Source organism: Micromys minutus (assembly GCF_963924665.1).
Source record: "Micromys minutus genome assembly, chromosome: 12".
NCBI lineage: Eukaryota > Metazoa > Chordata > Mammalia > Rodentia > Muridae > Micromys > Micromys minutus.
The window spans coordinates 12740100-12758975 of record NC_137981.1 but is presented as its reverse complement, the minus strand read 5'-3'; the positions used below and the strand labels follow the sequence as shown (position 1 = coordinate 12758975).

Sequence of the window (18876 nt, the reverse complement as noted above, 5' to 3'; positions counted from 1 at the left end):
ATTTAAATTAAACACTTAAGCCAAATCAAAATGACTACTTTGGAAAACTCAGGATATTTTAGGATCAGATTATTACGATATATGAGTATTTGAAGTTTTCCTCAGTTTCTCAGTTACGATATTCCTTGACTTTAAAACCATAATGGTAGGTGAGCTGGCATACACTTGTAATCTCTGCACTTGGTAAGATGAAGCAGGAGGATTATGAGCTAGAGACCAGGCAAATTCCAAGTCAATCTGAATCACTTAGACCCTGCCTCAAACAGAACAGAACAGAACACAGAACTGAACTCAGAACAGAACAATGACCTTAAAGGCTGCTTGGAGCTTTAAGTAAGAAGTTTCATTGTGAATTTGAAAAGGGCAAGAGGGTTCTCTTGGGCCACTGATCATGTTCCAAAATTAGATTGTATATTAGGGTATGCAACTCTTTACGGTTACCAAAAGTCACTGAATTGTATGATACATGTTTATGCTTCAATGGAGCTGTTTACAAATACCTCTAGTTCAAGTTTGATCTTTGGTTTGTGTCACACTGCAAACTAACAAAGGAGAAAGAAGTCGCTTGACCATCAATATTGTATTTGTAAACAGATGTTACCCTCAAGAAAATGAAGTTGGACAGAATGTTCAAAAGAAACTCAGTAATAAAAAGGAACTCTGTTGTGATGCCTATTCATCACTAGAAAAGACCAGGGGAGATATGGCTGTCCTGCCTGATGAAGCACCTGTACCTCCTTTGCAAGCAGAGGCCCCTGACAGGCATTTAGAAGGAAAAAACAAGCAGCCACAGAAAGAGGTGGTTGTGGTGACATCTCCTAAGACTGTTGCTGTACTGCCTCAACTGGGATCCAGCCCTGATGTGATAATTGAAGAAATTATTGAGGAAAACCTAGAATGTGAGTAAAATGAAAAAGGAAAGCTTTGTTATCTATAGTTAATGTTCATATGCTTAATAAAAACATGTTGCTCTGATCTTATCACTCATATCCTCCTCGTGAGCTACACCTATTGATTCTACACACCTACCTTCATATATTCCAAAGTTGGAAGTTTGTTTTTAGCTCTTTATTTATTTATATTGAGTTTTGAGGGGATGGGAGGAGTTTCACAGTATAATGCAATCTGGCCCAGAATTCACTATGTAGCCCACCAGGCTCCGATTTAAAACAATCCTGCCTTGGTGTCTTGAATGCTGGGATTGCTAACATGAGCTGCCATGCCTGGCTTGCTTTTTAAAGACCTGTGTTTGCAAAGGCCTTTAATTCCAGCACTCAGAAAGCAGAGTCAGGCAGATGTCTATAAATTTTAGGCTAGTCTGATATACATAGTGACCCCAGACTAGGCAGGGCTACATGCTGAGACACTGTCTCAAACAAACACAGATATGGTACCTGGAGAGTTAGCTCAGCAACTAAAAGCATTATTGTTGTTGCAGAGGACCAGAGATCCTGGATTTGGTACCTAGCACATATGTGGTGACTTTACAACCATCTGTAATTTCAGATCCAGGGGATCCAACACCTATTTCTGACCTCAGCAGGCACTCACTCAGGAACATATTATACATGCAGGCAAAACACCAATACACACTTTTTAAAAAGTAAAAACTTTAAATCTATAAAAAGAAAATAAAAACTTCTGAGGTGCGACTTTAATATTTGATGTACTCAGGGCATTTGACATGTTCATGTCATATATTTAAGCATGGTGTAAGTGAGACAAATGAGTGGTAAATAAACCTATGGGTGCAGCTCTATTATCTTTGTTCTGAGACTTAATCTGCTTGGAATTAGACTCCTTCAAATATTATTTTATAAGAACTAAATATTAAAGTGTTTTACAGTGTTAGTTCTGCCCATTCTTGTAGGAGTAGACTGCTACTGCTACCTGTGATAACATCCATCATCAGTCTCCTTAAGGACAGTTTTAACGCCATTGTTTGTTTTACTGGCTGACTTTGCAGACCAGGATCTTAATTGGAATTTATTTAAAATATTTTAGATTTTAAGCACATAGAAAGTAAGAGAGTGAAGAAAGAAGAGTAGAACAGACCTTTCTAAGGGGATAATGTGCATGCTTGAGAAAGTGTAGATTTCTCAAAAGAGACCCAGAATTAAATTTTAAATTTAAAAAAAGGCAAATCTTTCCTCTAAATTGTCAGCATTGATGTTTGAATGACTTCGGACTACCTATCATGACATTACTTGTAAGAAATTGTGCCATTCTAGTGTTTTAACAGTTTAATTACAGCTTCTTAGACACTAGTGTCTGGTCACTGTCAACATTAACAGAATTCCTAAAGTTATCTTATTTATTTTGATAAAGCATGCTTCACAGACGGTCCTATAGAGACTCCTGGATACCCAAAAAACCCTCCTCAGAAAGAGCTGTCTGCTCCTGTTGGATCAAAAGCAGGTATTTGAACAACTGCCCACACATGATGGAGTGGAGTTTGCTTGTGTGGTAACTGTTTCTTAACATGTAGGAATACACAAAGAGCATTTTGCGGTCTAAATCTATTTTCCTTTTAATGTTACAAGTTTTTATCTGAAAAATTACTTTAAAATTGATTGTCTCTCACAATTATAACCTCTAGTTATATAGTTGCTTTGGTTCTTCAAATTTAATACTTATTTAAATTTATGATGCAAATAATACATTCTCCATGACATTGTCACATACATTGTCAATAGACTTTGTCTCATTTGTTCCCCTCCTGCCTCTTGATTGTCTCTTCTCTCTTTCCAGATGTTCCTCTCTGCTTTCATGTCGCATGTTCCATTATATTCTTGTTCCTTTGTTCCTTTTAAATCTTACTCTCCTCTAGTTCTTGACCTTGACCTGTTAATCTGTGTACACACACACACACACACACACACACACACACACACACACACACACACACACACAACTAGATTCTGCATGTGAGAAAATATACTGTATTTAATTTCCTGAATCTGCCTATTTCATTTGACATATGATTTCCAATTCTATCCATTTTCCTACAAATGTCATGACTTCATTTTTCATGACGGCTGACTAAAGTTCCCTTGTGTTGGTATTGCACTGAATTTTGTATTGGTTCCTTTCTTGCTGTCATGACAAGATACCTGACTAAAGCAGCTTTAGGATCTCCTCAGGCTCACAGTTAAGGTGCAGCCAGCCCATGATGATGTAGGAGGCATGGCAGCAGAGATCTGAGGGCACTGGGTGTATTTTTTCCTGCAGTCAGGAAAAGTGACATGCTATTGTTCTACTCACTTCCTTCCTTTTATTTGGTGCTGGATCCAAACCCTGGAATAATGCCACTGATACTCAGGGTTGGTCTACCTTCCTCCGTTAAGCCTCTCTGGAACTGCATTGAAAACATACTCAGAGGTTTGTCTTCTAAATCCTGTCAAATTGGTTATTAAAATTAACCATCACAGGTTCACTGTCTGTCAACTTGAAAACAAAATACTATCCTTGGCCTCAAAAATATGCCAACCTCACAATGCAATTAGTCCACTTATAAAATTCAGTCGCCTTTACTGTTTAATGTCCCCAGCACTGTTCCAATGTTCGTTTTCTTCTGGGATTTAAAGAAGGCATTAGTACTGTGAGACTGTAAGAGCTATTGAAAGGGTAAATACTTCTGGAATTCATTTTCACAGTGTAAGCATTCCTATTTCAAAAGTAAGGGACAAGAGTATAGCATGGTGGTTAGCTTTATTTTGTCTTTGTTTGCCTTGAGCAAGGCTCAGCTGGGAAAGAGAAACTCAGTTGAGGAAATACCTCATTATCAGATTATCATGTGGGCAAGTCTGAGGGGCATTTTCTTGATCGATGATTGATGTGGGAGAGCCCAGACCACTATGGTTGTTGCTATCCTTGTGAACAGGTGTTTGTGGGTTATATGAAATGCAAATTGAGAGTCATGGAAAACACACCAGTGAGCCATGTTCCTCCATGGACTCTGCTTTCAAGTTCCTGCCTAGAGTTCCTGTTCTGACTGGCCTTCATGACAGATTGTAAACTGTGAGACAAAATAAACCCTTTCCTCCCTGGGTTGCTTTGGTCATGGAATTTATCACAGAAATGGAAATTAAACTAAGACACATGTAGGGCAAACATCAAATGCTGTAATGCCATGCCCAGTACCAGGGGTTGTAATAAAATTCCATGGGCCCCAGTGGACTTGAGGAGGGCCCATGCTTCCAGTTCTGCCTCCAGTAGCACAGAGACACCTTCACTCCAGAGTGTTTGAAACTTTCCTTCACAGACACCCTGCCAAGTCCTGTTGCCAGAGTGAGATACAATTTGGTATCTTTCTACCACAGCTGTACTGGCTATCTTTACCACAGGAGTTTTGAAAACACATTCCTGAACAACTGTTTTTCAACACTATCCTATTCAGCTGTCTTTTAAAAAGCCTTTTTCCCTTTTTATTGAAACATTGATTCTTTTCTCATATAGTATAACAGTTGCTCCCTCCTCTATTCTTCAAGGTTCCACCCACCTCCCTTCCCATCTAGAGTCCACTCCCTTTCTGTCTTTCATTAGAAAAGAATATAGACTTCTAAGAGATAACAACAGAACATAAAATATAAGATAAAATAAAAACTATCACATCAAGACTAGACTGAGCAACCCAGCAGAAGGAAAAGAGCCCCCAAGAAAAGGCACAAGAATCAGAGATTCACAGTATCTGTATCCATTCCAGTGTTGAAGGACATCTTATTAGATGTTGGAGCTTTTTTGGGTATATGTCCAGAAGTAGTATAGCTGGGTCATCAGGTAGTACTATATCCAGTTTTCTGAGGAACCACCAGACTGATTTCCAGAGTGGTTGTACTGGTTTACAGTCCCACCAGCAGTTGAGAAGTGTTCCTCTTTCTCCACCTCCTTGCTAGCATCTGTTGTCATCTGAGTTTTTGATCTTAGCCATTCTGATTGGTGTGAGGTGAAATCTCAGAGGTTTTTTTTTTTTTTTTTTTTTTTTTTTGATTTGCATTTCCCTGATGACTAGGGGTGTTGAACATTTCTTTGGGTGCTTCTCAGCCATTCCATGTGTATGTGGGCTTTTTGTTATTTTTGTTGTTATTAAAGACCAGCCTTAGTTCATGGTGATCTTTTAGGATGCTTGGGATTATTTCAATGTTCTTGTATCTGTTGAGGCCTGTTTTGTGAATGACTCTATGGTCAATTTTGGAGAAGGTGCTGTGAAGTGCTTAGAGGAAAGTATATTCTGTAGTTCTTTAAGGGATTTTTCTTTCCTCTTTAAGGGCTTCTACCTATTTACATGTATTTTCCTGTATTTCTTTCAGTGTATTATTTATATACTCCTTAAAGCACTCTATTATCTTCTTGAGATAGAATTTAAGTCAGCTTCGTGATTTTTAGGTGTGTTGGTATATTCAGGGCTTGCTGTAATGAGAGAACTGGGTTCTGATGATGGCCACATATATTGGTTTCTGTTGCTTATGGTCTTGTGCTTGCCTCTGGGCATCTGTTTATCCCTGGTGTTTACTTGTCTGGGTGACTCTATCTGGAGTCTGCCTTCACTGTTCCTGGGTTGATACAGGTCTCTTGGTAGGCCTGCTGCACTGGCCGTAGAAGACCTCCTGTAGGGCCTTCCAATTGGAGGGTCTTCAGAGGGTCAGAGAAGCTCCTAATTTGTTGCCCTGGCTGCAGTAGATCTCCTGGGAGGGCTTCAGGATGTTGGTCTTTAGAGGAGCAGTCAAACTGTTGTTGTCTGTGAAGCTGTCCTCCTGGGGGGCCTATGGCTGATATTTCTGTTTCCCTGTTTGCAGCTGAACTCCAGAGAGGCTTTCAGTCTTTTGTGTCAGTTGCTCTGTGTGCCACAGAGCCCCCAGGAGGTCCTCAGACTGGTGTTGTTTGCCCAGTTGCCCTGTGTTCAGAGGAACTCCTGGGATGCCTTCAAGCTGTGGTGTCCTGAGTGCCTGAGTGCAGTGGATCTCCGGGGATGCCTCAGGATGTGGTGTCAGAAGCTCTGAGTGCAGCTGATGTTCTCATAAGCCTCAGGATATGGCATCTTCTGGGGAGCAGACTAGCTAGCAGTCTGTCCCAGCAGAAAGGACAAGGCAGAATGTTGGTCTTAAGACCTCAAAGCCTGCCCTGAAGAGACATTTCCTCCAACAAAGGCAGATCTACTCCAACAAGGTCACACCTCCTAATAGTACCACTCCCTATATGGGCCTATTTTCATTCAAAACACAACATCTCTCTTTCATCTCTTTTAATTAAATTTATTTAGATTGCCAATCTTGTTTTTCTTTCAGAAAATCAATTCTGTATATTCTTTTAGTCTTTATTAATTTCTAAGCTTATTTTTTATTATTCCTTCTACCTTTAGCCTGATTTTGTTATTCTGAGACTTTGAAGTCTATCATTAAGTTATTTGGGGGCTATAAGGGAGTTGAGACAGGGTTTTACATAACCCAAAGTCACCTCAAACTCACTTTGTAAGTGAGAATAATTTTGACCTTCGTGTCCTCTTGCCCTCATCTCCCACGTTCTGAGATTACAAGCAGATCCTATGTCTCACTTGTTATTTTTAGTGTGAATGGATACCTGATAGTTACAAACTTGCTCTTAGAACTGCCTTTGCTGTATTATAGACATGCTAATAAGTTGTAATACTGTTTTCATTTGATTCTAAGAATTTCTTTCTGTCTTGAGAGGTTCTCACTATATAGCTTTGGCTGCCCTGGAACTTGGGTATGTAGACCAGGCTGTCCTGGAGCTCACAGTTAGCCTGCCTCTGCCTGCTGAGTACTGGGATTAAAGGTATGCACCACCATACTTGGATTTGATTCTAGGACATTTTTAATTTATTCCCTCGTGCTCTCATTTCTTCAAGTACTACCAGCTGACCTATTACTCATCAATTCTTTCATATTTGCTAAGCTTACTTTGTAGCCTATAGCATTGTATGGACATTTCTTTTCCAGGGACTGCTAAAAAGAATGTGCATTTTATATTTGTTAAATGAAAAATAGTCTGTAGATAATGATAGGTCTGCATGAGATTGTTGAACTTTAGTTTCTCTGTTGATTTTTCGTTTAAATAAAAGTGTGTTGAATGATCCACTGTTATTATATCAGTAGCTGCCTGATTTTCCATGCCCTTAAATGTTTGCTTTATGAAAGAAGTCCCAACACTTAGTATACATATATTTGCAATTGTTAATATTGGTGTATCTTTTTGATGTATTGTTCCTGCTATTACAATGTAGCAGTCTTTATCTTAAATACTTTTGTCTTGACTAGCTGTATCAATTTAATTTTTATTCCTTTAATTCTTGGTCTGTAGATATCTTTTTTCAGTGAGATGATTTTCTTTGGAGAAAACAGAATAACCAAATGTTTTGTAATCCAGACAATTAATTTGTCTTTTAAATGGTGACTTGAGGCCTATCTTAATTACTTTCTTCAACAAGGCCACACCTCCTAATTCTTCCCAAACAGTTTCATCAACTATGGACCAAGCATTCAATCAAGATTATGGTGTCTGTTATAACACACCCTGGCCACTGCCACTTATAGAAGAGTTTATTTGGGGCTTACAATTTCAAAGGGTTAAAATCTATGACCACCATGGCAGGAAGCATGGTATCAGGCAAGCATGGCATTGGACCAGCAGCTGGTAACTTGAAACATAACTATGAAACAGAGAGCACAATAGAAATGACATGGACCTTAGAACCTCAAAGCCCACCCCTACTGACACAACTCCTTCAACAAAGCCACACCTCTTAATTCTACCCAAATAGTTCCACCAACTTGGGACCAAGCATTCAAATATATAAGTATATGGGGGGCATTCTCATTCAAATCTCCACAAGTCTTTGCACTTAAGGTCATTTTTGAGGAAGCTGTGCTGTTATTCCTGGCTTGGGTTGTTTTTCTGGTTGTTTGTATTTCTGTTTATTTTTTCCTTTCTCTTATTAGAATTGCTGCTTTACTATGTTGAATATAATGGATCCCTTCCTAGGTTTCCTGTGTTATAACATGTTCTGTGATTTTAAGACCTCACATGAACTCGAGTCCCACTTATAGAAAATGTTTCTCAAATTAGACACAGTATTTTCAGCTCTTGTTGCTAAAGAGTTCATAAAGGTGGCAGTGTGGTTCAGTGGTAGAGCATTTGCCTAGGGTACATGACAACCAGGGTTTCATCCTTGGCAACACTCATACAAAGGTGATCCTCTGGGGGGAGCTTTACAGTTTAGCTCTTTCCTGAGGCTTAACTATTTTAGAAAATTTTTGTGACAAGACTGGTATGTTTTTGTTACTGGGCTTTTGTTGTTGTTTTGGTTTTTGTTTTTGAGGTTTTCGTTTTGTTTTTTCTTTAGAACTTATAATTGCTTCTGTTTTATGGTTCTTTCCTATGTCATGTTTTAATAATGTGCTTTAAATATGAATTCTTACCCAGGTTGTCCAGAGCTAGTTTTTGTAAGTCATGTAATACATCCTTGCCACTTCTATGTGCGGAAATATTCACAAATAAAAGATGCAACAGTATTGGAGAAGAAGATGAAGCAAGTTGGCAACAAGAGCTTACACCTCAGTCCTTCAGACATTTTGGAACTAGGTAAAAATTACTCTAGATTATACCATAACCTTTGTTTAAATACTGTAATATTTGACCATTAGCCAAGCTCTATAGACTTGCTAAAAAGACTTTTTCTTTTTATAATATTCATATAAAAGTTTTAGGATTACTTAACATAGATTATTTAGGTAAGTTAACTGTTAAAATCAGTGTCAGTATATGTTTGGAGCATAACAGCTCCATTATAGAGTAAATTGCTTTTCAAACAACAAAGCCCATAACAACCCTTTCAGAATGAAGTATTGTTAAGAGGACAAGTTCTAGCTTACTACATTTCCCCAACTCACTGTGGTTTGAGTACACTTACAGCCTCTCTTGACAGACAGACAGACAAACAGACAAGAAGTTAACCCTTTCCTGTCCATTAGTATATTAGTATACATAGGCACTGTAGAAAGTATGAAACTCAAAGAAAAGGCTAGATGGTTGAAGCTTACCCATGCCTTAGAGTCTCCTCTAGAGTACCTGGGTGGAAGAGAAGGAAGCTAGAGCTGGTAGTAAATTATTGCAAACTAGGTGTCTCTTATGCAGTGAAAGCCTCAGGTAATCTGAGTGCTGATCTCAGAACAAATGAAGAGCCTATGTCAACTATGTGGTGACTTTCATACTGTCTTTTTTTTCTGATGATTAGGTTTTTTTTTGTTTGTTTTTCTGACTTTCTGACAATTGGTAGGAAGTTTAAGAGAGTCCTGTTCTTTTGGAAATTCTCTTAGATAAAGGAACTTTGGGGAAGCAGACCTCAGTTTTGCTCAAGGGAAAAAATCCTAGGGAAGATTGTAAAGGTCTTGGGCTTGGCAGATCATTTTGCTTAGTATACCAAAGTGACACATTTGATACACTACTTTCTGAGCTGCACATCTTAATTTCCTACAGCAAAAGAACCAGCTCCATGTCAGGTGTGGTGGTGCATACCTTTAATCCCAACACTGGGGAGGCAGAGGCAGGCACACCTCTGTGAGAGTTGGGGGCCACCCTGGTCTTCATAGTTAGTTCCAGGACAGCTAGAACTACATAGTGAGACCTTCTCTCAAAACACAAACAACAAAAACAAGTCTATAATATTATTATAGAGAGTGAGTGGATTTGAACACAAAAGGCTAAGAACAATGACAGCTCATAGGATACATTCACATTTAGGCCTCTCTCTTAATCTTTTTTCATGGACATTTATTTAAACTAAATCCCTTTCTCTGAATTACACTGTGTTAATGAGTGTTAATTAATTTTGGAATTTTTACATACTATTCATTGGGTCTTAATTCTAACTCACATTTACCAAGATAAAGTACCTGTATCATATAAGTTAATATATTCATAAGGATGTGTGTGTGTGTGTGTGTGTGTGTGTGTGTGTGTGTGTGTTAATAGTGATCTGTGAACGACCTCCCTTTAGCTTTTTGGTGGCAAGACAACCTCATATTGACTATGCTAATGTAGTTTGTGAAACGGAGCTCCTCATTGAAAAATAGTTTATATTTTATGTCTTTAGCCTCTCAATTAGTCTGTAAGTTTCTGAAGTAAAGAAACTGCCACAATATATTGCCTTTTGTTTTTATAGTACCTGACAGTAGTGTATAATTACTATATCAGTGAAATACAGTTTCTTAGTTGGAAAACTAAGAGATGTATTTTAAGCTAGAGCTTTACTTGATTCTTTATTCAAAATGCTAATGATTTGTCTCTCCCGTTATGTAGGTGCAAGAATATTTGTCAACAGTATTAAGAATAGAATGTGGTGTCGAGGAATTATCACTGAAATAATTCCAACAAAAACTAAAAATATTAGAAAACCATGTAGTCCAACCAAATTCTCAGTCTGTGAAATTTCACTAATACAGATATTCATGGTAGATTTTGGAAATTCTGAAGTCCTGATCGTCACAGGGTATGAATATTTGTGATCGTTGTGTGTTCTTGGCCTGCTTAGAAACATTTATGGGAAAGGGGATTAAAGGAAGGAAGGAAGTTAGTAATAGTTAGAGAGCTGTCATCCTTCACTTCTAAAGCCTTTGCTCTATTGTACATTTGTCTTGCAAATTGAATTAAATGCTGTTCTTTATCAGTATTATTAGAAAAGAGACTCGGAAAAGAGCTTTTTATGTACTCCAGACCCACGTCTTATGTTGTTTCAGAGCAGGGCAAATGTAGCTGCTGTTTTTAAATAAAGTACTAATACTTAGCTACTAGTGATTGGGTAAAATTTCTTAATCTTGATGCTATAAATTCATTTAAGGATGTTTAAGTGTCATACTGTCTGACTAACTATAGGTATCCAAAACTCTTTCTAGGTTTTAGAAAAAGAAACTGAAACAATTTTGTGTTGAGAACCACTGTTGTCTGTAACATGGTTACTTTAGTTAATGGTCACAGTTTTATGAGTATATTTATTATCCTTCTTAAGTTCAAACTGAATGAGCTTGTGAAAGCTCAAATAAAGGTGGCCAAGATTTAATTCTATGTAGTAAGACTGTCTGCTTACAAATTTAATAATTAATAAAATTATTAATAAAAAAACTAATAATTTAAAAGCTACATTTCTACAAGATTTAACTTCCAGTAGTTAGCCATATACACTTTGTAAATAATAAAAGAAATTCAAAGATTGAAACATTATTTTTATCTTTCTTGAGATGAGGTCTTTCTATGAAGCCCTGGCTGGCCTGGAACTTACTATACAGACCAGGTTGGCCTCAAACCAGCACAGATCCTTCAGCCTTTGCCCCTCCTGTGTGCTGAGATTAAAAGCATGCATGACCACACCCACTAAAACATTATTAATATCACTTTTTCCTAGAGTTGGAGATACACATTTGGGACCAGAGCATGTTGGTGAGCAGCATATTGCACTAAGTGACTTGTGTCTGCGTCTAAGGAAGTCTGAACCGTATAGTGAAGAACTGTTGAAAGACATCCCACATTTAGCTCACCTGTGCTCCTTGAAAGACATTGTTCCATACAATTCAGTAAGTGAGATAGAAAGTGGTTCTCCCTGAAAGGTGCTGGCGTGTTAGTTGTGTTGCCAGTGAAGTTGCTTAGTTGGTCTGAAAAACCAGGTAACCTTGACAAACACATTCTGGTTACGAACTATTAGTGCCAACAAAAGGTGCCATAAGCTTCAGCTTCCATAAATGAAAATATTTGTAACGAAAATTTGAGTTCAAAAAAGCTCATATGAACATAATAAAACATCCAAGCAAAATACCACATTCTAGAGTCAATTTTGTAGAAAGAAGTCAGTTAGAAAATGGGATGGCATCTATTTCTATATATCCCTTCTTCTCTGTATTTTATTCATGGCTCATGTTTTTATTATTTGTGAATCTTTTCACCAAGAAATCCAAGGGACTAGTATTATATAGAAGTATATGTGAGACTGTTGTTGTGTTAGGAGGTCTGTGCATGCAGGAGTTTGAGCCTTTGCTCTTCACTACTCACAACACTTAGCAGCTCCTCTTCTGCTTCATAGTAGATACTTAATTCCTTCCTTTTTTTTTTAAGTACAGTGAGGCTGGAAGATGACTCAGTGGTTAAAAGCACTTGCAGAGGACCAGAGTTCAGTTTCTAGCAACACATCAGACAGCTGGTTTTTTTTTTTTTTTTTTTTTGTTCTTGTTTTTGAGATAGAATTCCATGTAGTCTACACTGACCTCAAACTCCCTATGTAACCAGAATGACTTCCTGCCTCTACTTTCTGAAGCTAGGATTATAGAGTTAGTCCTAGTTTGATTGATCTGTGTTTCTGTAGTAAAACACTGGCCAAAAGCAACTTGAGGTCAAAATGGTTTCTGTGATTTGAGAGATGCTGATGCTGTTTGCTAGCTGGTTCACTCACAGGCTCATGATGAACTAACTCTCTGAAGCAGCCTAAGACCACCTGCCTGGCAGCACTGCTGACCACAGGAGGATGGGTCCTTCTACATTAATTGAAAATCAAGACAGTATTTAATACACATGCTCTTAGACCAACCTGATTTAGGTAACTGGAACTGAACTTTCTCCTCCCTTAAGACTAAGGTGTGGCAAGTTGACAACACTAATCAGGATAGGTACATGGCCACACCTGGGTAATGTGGTCCTGGGATTACACTGCAAACTGAGCTACATCCCCAGAACCACATTTTATTTCTTTGGAGTGTATTATTTAGTCTCTGTTATAGTACCATAATGTTAAAGTATACAGTCAGAATTGCCTTTTGAAGTTCTGTAATTTAAGTGGAAAATCCATACACAACATACTTTTAAGTCATTATAATTTTCATTAATACTCGTTTTTAGCCAAGTGTGGTAATGCACATCTTTAATCTTAGCACTTGAGAGGCAAAGGCAAGTAGATAGCTGTGAGTTTGAGGCCACCCTGGTCTACAAAGGGAGTTCCAGGTCAGCTGAGACTGTTATAAAGAGAAACCCTATCTTGAAAAGCACATTTATATATATTTAAACGTGTGTATATATTATGTTTCAGATGTACTTATATTATATGTATGAATGTCCCCCCCATGTCTGTAAGTATGTACCTGGTGTCTGTGAAGGTGCCAGACTTCCCTGGAACTAGAGTTGCAGATGGTTATGACACACCATCTGGGTTCTAAGATTCTTACTCCAATTGCAAGAGCAGCAAGTGCTCCATCCAAACCACTTAGCCATTTCTCCAGCCCTCAATTTTCATACTATTATAAAGAGACATATAAACTTATAGGTATCTTAATTTTGCATCTATATATTGTAGTATGTCTACATTGTACATATATAGACTGCTCTTGGTTTATGGCCTCAGCTGATTCCTAAATGCATATGATTGGTTCATTGTCTTTAAGTTGCAGGCCAGCTGGCCTATCCAAGTACATCCACACTAACATTAGAGCTAATTATAAGTACTAACCACTTTGAAACTTTATTTTTCCCATAGAGTGAGGGCTGGGAAAAGGAGGCAAAAGTGGAATTTTTGAAAATGGTAAATAAGAAGGCTGTCTTAATGAAAGTTTTTGGAAAAGATGATGATGCCCTTATTGTAGATCTGCAGAAACCACCAACAAATAAAATCAGCAGTGATATGCCTGTGTCTCTCAGAGATGCATTGGTTTTTATGGAACTAGCAAGGTAAGTAACTTGTTAAAACTTAAGTATTCAAGGTTGACATTATACAGTCTGGAGAGATTGCTCAGTAGTTAGCGCACTAGTTGTTCCTGTAGAACATGAGTTTGGTTTCCGGTACCACCTTCTATTCTCCCCACACAGCAGACACATGTGGCACATATATTTACATGCAGAAAACATACTTAGAAACATAAAATAAAAATAAATCTCTTTTGAAAGATTAAAGGTATGTGTCACCACTGCCCAGTGAAAAGAGTTTTAAAAATAATGGAATCTGGCCTAGGGATGTAGCACTTGTTAGAATCCCTGCCTAGCATGCATAAAGCCTGGATTCAATCCTTGTCACCATAGGAACCAGGCGTAGCACATTCTCATAATCCTAGTATTTAGGAGGAAAAGGCAAGAAGATTAGAAATATGAGGCTGTCATTGGCCACATAGCAGGTTCAGAGTCAGGCTTGGCTATATGACACACTGTCATGAGTGGTGATGATAAGAAATTACAGGCTTATGTAGAGAGATGGCTCAGTGCCTAAGAACATGTGCTGTTTTTATAGAAGACCCTGGTCCCGTTCCCAGCACCCATATGGTGCTCAAAACCATCTGTAACTACAGTTCCAGTGTAGCTGACTCTTTTCTTCTTGTTTCTGAGGGTACCAGGCATGCATGTGCTATATATGTATGCATATAGACAAAGCATTCATACACATAAAATACATCTAAAAAATTACCATAAGTGAACTTTATTATATTATGTCCTCAGTGGTTTCAAAAAATTGCTGTCATGTTGTCTTAGTTGCGAAAATTACATTTAGTTTGCTTTAAGAAATAAGTTATGGCAACTTAGAAGACTGAGGAAATGGCTCACACATGGCTTGCCACACAACTCAAAGGACTGAGTTCTAATGCCCAGACCCAGAACAAAATAACCTCACAGCACAAGCATCTAATCTCACTGCTCCTAGGGTGGGTTGGGAGGCAGAGGCAGGAGAACCCTTAGAAGCTCCCGGGCCAGCTAGACTGACATACACAAAAGAGGAATGGAGATCTTATGTCAGACAAGGTGAAAAGCTAAGCCCTATACCAAAGGTTAAACTCTGACCTCATGTGCCATGAGCACCTTCAATGTCACACTTACACACACACACACACACACACACATGAGTAAGTTAAAAATAGAAAATATGTGTAATTCCTAAACATATTTGAAGTGTGGTAATCTTCATAAGAAGCTATTATAGCTCCAAGAATTGTAATTTAGCTGTTCCTGACTTAAATTCTGTAGCCTTTGGGATGAGTTCTTGTCACTAATTTAAGTGATACTAAGGTGACTTAAGTAACTATAGAGATAGAAGAAGATCATAGCTAGTCATATGTGACTCCAGAAATGGCACAGATAGGTTCCCTTTAGAAAAGTAAAGGCAGAGCATTCAGAGTAGAAAGGGCCACAGAAACTCAGCTGGTCTCTCCTCAGAGCCACTATGGTCCAAGCAATCATGACATATCTTTTACCAATTTCAGTTCCAAAGTGCTCTGATTTGGAGGATTTATTACAGGGCTCCTATCCATCCTGGCTTAATAAGTGAAACCATACCAAGTTGTAAGAGAAACATTGAAAATGGCCTAGTTTTGGTAAATAAGTCATATGTTTTAGAAGTCTAAAACCTTTATAAAAGTGAGTTTGCTTATTATGCTTTTGACCAGGTTTAGGTCACAATCACCAAGAAGTCACAGTGAAAAAAATACAACTTTATGCTATCATCCACCCATTTTGCCTGAAGAAATGACAGAAGTTGCAGTCATGGTTTGCCATATAAATAGCCCTACTGATTTTTATCTTCAGTTGGTAAGTATATAGTTTTTTTTAAGATTTTTGAAAATAGAAATGTTTAACAGAATGAGTAAAGTTAGTTAAGTCTTCTGTATACTTTTTCTTAGAAGCTGCAACTATAAACAGAAAGTTCACTGGACTTATGGCAACATAAAAATCTTCCTCCTACAAGTTAGTCAGATAATGGTAGAAAAGGATAAGTATGGTACTTATGTATGAGTGTTTCTTGTTTCCTTGTACACAAAAGATTAGGACAGTTAATGTCTAAGAACTGTTACTACTAACTTCAAAGTAAAGTAAAGCCTTCTTAGATTGAGCTTGAGATGTGTGATTGATAAATTCGTTTAGACATCTAATAAAATGTCATTGGTCTCTCGTTGTTTTGTGAATTAGCTCATATATAAACTGAATTCTTTCTGTGAAGTGATCACTAATGTCACAGAAGTACTGTGGCCAGGGCTGAAGAATGACTCAGCATTTAAGAGTACTGGTTTTTCTACCGGGCACCCACAAGTTGGCTCACTGCTCCTTGTAATTTCATTTCCATGGGATTTAATGCCCTCTTCTGGCCTTCCGTGGTATTAAACATGCAAGTGGTGCACAAGCATGCATGCAGGCAAAACACTTATACATACATAAATGCTGTGATAAAGATGCTACTGCCTCTATTAGATTCGGACTCTGACCACATGGATAAAGCATCTTTTCAACAGCCACATGGCTCTGAACACATACATTGGGCTTGAACTGGGCCATGTTGCTTCAGAGCCTGTCATCTCCAATGTAGCACCATTCTTTCTGGTTGCCTGGATGATTAACAGAACCTTCTGACCTTGTAATGAATAGGACATGCATTTCTTTTTTCTTCCAGTGTCTTTTTGTTTTGGTAGATATGCATAATGTTAATTTACCATTTTAATATTTTAAATTAAAATATGAGAACTTCCTAATTGAGTATTATATTTATATCATTTCCAGTCCTCTCTTTTCCCACTCCCACTCATCTTATGGCGTCCCAAACCCTCTGAAATTCATGACCTCTTCTTCTTTAATTGTTACACACAAAAATACATCCTGCCAAGTCCACTTGCTGTTGTTATCTGTGTGGGAGATTTTATGAGTGAAACTTGTCCCTCATAATAGAAGGCACCCTAGTCTTCTGGCTCTTACAATCTTTCTGCCCCTCTTCCACAATATCCCCTGAACACTAGGCATAGGGATTGTGTTGTAGGTATATTATCAATTGAAAGGTTGTTTGGAAAAACCATAGGAAAACATACTTTGTTATTTTATATGTACAAGAGTATATATAGTTTGAATTAATTTATGCCATTTGGAATGGAAATGATTCCTTAAGAGCCATAAACTGTCATAACAAAATTCCCAGTACTATGTATGCATAGGAAACCTCCTTGGAGTTGCTGGTCAGGACTATAGTAAGACCCTGTCTCAAAAAGGGGGAGGGGGATTTGTGAATTTACTGTATTCTTAAATAAAATAGGTTTCATTTATTAAACTTTAGGCTATTTGATATGGTCTGAAAGTATTGTCTATGAAATTCCTATAATTCCCTCTACCCCAATCAGGGGTATTGATTAGTTCTCCAAATGCCAGTTATTAATGTTAAGAAAGTTTTTTGTAATTAAAATATAATTATGTCAAAAAAATAAAGTTTGTTTGTTTCTTTGAGGTAAGATCTTGCTATTCATCCTTGGCTGTCCTGGAATTAAGTATATAGACAAGGCCAGCCTCTGGTCCAATCTATTTGGAGATCTGTAAGGCTTCTTTTATGCTCATGGTTATCTCATTCTTAAGGGTAGGGGAGTTTTCTTCTATGATTTTGTTGAAGATATTTACTGTGCCTCTTAGTTGATATTCTTCACCTTCTTCTATTCCTATTATCCTTAGGTTTGGTCCTCTCATTGTGTCCTGGATCTCCTGGACGTTTTGGGTTAGGAGCCTTTTGGTTTTTGCATCTTCTCTGACTGTTTTGCCTATGTTTCCAATGTTGTCTTCGGCCCCCAAGATTCTCTCTTCCATCTCTTGTAGTCTATTGGAAATGCTTGCATCTGTGACTCCTGATTTCTTTTTTAGGTGTTCTACCTCTAGGGTTATCTCTTTTTGTGTTTTCTTTATTGTTTCTATTTCCATTTTCAATTCCTTGCCCATTTTGGTTATGTTTTCCTATAGTTCTTTGATTGATTTTTTGTGTTTCCTCTTTAAAAGCTTCTATTTGTTTGTGTGTTCTCCTGTAATTGTTTAAGGGAGTTATCCACTCTCTTCTCCAAGATCTCCGTCATCATTGTGAAGTATGATTTCAAGTCTGAGTCTTGTTTTTCTGGAGTGTTTGGCATTCTGCTACTTGTTGTGGTGTGGTGGGAGAGCTGGGCTATGATGTTGCTAGGTTATTGTGGTTTCCATTGCTTAAGTTCTTTCACTTTCCTCCTGCCATCTTGTTGTCTTGCTTATATGTGCTCATGTTGTCAGTGACTGGCACCTGTTTCTCCCGTGAATCTGAGGGCCCGTGGGCTCAGGAAGAAAATTGTTTCTGAGTGTTAGGCTTTTTGTGGGCGAGCAGTGAGTTCTGGTGGCAGGTACTCAGTTGTCTTGTGGGCTCAGGAGCGGGAGTTCTTGTGAGGCTGCTCTGGGAGCTCAGCCCTTTGCCCAGTGGTCTTGAATACTAGTGGTGGGGACCTGGCTCTTTCTTTCTCCAGGCCAAAAAGGACCCTTTTCCAGCAAGTACAGCACTCTCTGCTCACTGAGAACTCCCAGTGTGCCCTCCCTGGGCCTATGTGTCAGGCTCACCTCTGGTCCAGGTGTAAAAGCCCCTGTAGAGGTGATCTTCCAGAACCACCTACCCCAGGCAGATCACAATTCTCTCTGACAAAGTTCCGGGCACCACTGCCAAGCACTCTCTGTGCTCTGGATATTCACTGCATAACCTCACTAGGTCTGTGCCCCAGGTTATCTGCTGGTCCAGGTGGAAAACCGACTAGGTGTCTGGTCCGCAAGCACAGCCTTTCTGGGCAGATCCTGATACCCCCTAACTGTGGGCCTGAAAGGAACTTTTGCCACCAGCACCGCCTCCCAGCACTCTGTGTGCTCAGGGTGCTCACTGTGCAGCCTACCAGGCCTGTGCCCCAGGTTTTTTTATTTTAAACATGCAAATGTGGAGGTCAGAGGACAGCTTGCCAGAATTGGTGCTCTCCCCCCACCTTATAGGTCCCAGAAAACCCGGAATGGACAGCAAGGTTGTCAGGCTTGTTAGCAAGCACCTTTGCCTACCCAGCCCATCTCACTGGTCCAGAAGAGGTTGTTTTTAAGATTCATTTT

The 18876-nt window shown here is 38.6% G+C and overlaps 1 protein-coding gene across 1 annotated transcript in view; it reads left to right on the top strand.

Moving 5' to 3' along the window:
- The window catches only part of RNF17 (ring finger protein 17), a gene marked incomplete at its 5' end in the record, with an annotated part of 104206 nt that overhangs the window by 33410 nt on the left and 51920 nt on the right, over nucleotides 1–18876 (top strand). Inside the window, 7 exons of the mRNA XM_080926543.1 lie at nucleotides 595–899; nucleotides 2329–2418; nucleotides 8440–8598; nucleotides 10315–10504; nucleotides 11414–11582; nucleotides 13526–13716; nucleotides 15417–15558. Of these exons, the coding sequence (XP_080782669.1) occupies nucleotides 595–899; nucleotides 2329–2418; nucleotides 8440–8598; nucleotides 10315–10504; nucleotides 11414–11582; nucleotides 13526–13716; nucleotides 15417–15558 (1246 nt within the window). The remainder of the gene's footprint in view (nucleotides 1–594; nucleotides 900–2328; nucleotides 2419–8439; nucleotides 8599–10314; nucleotides 10505–11413; nucleotides 11583–13525; nucleotides 13717–15416; nucleotides 15559–18876) is intronic.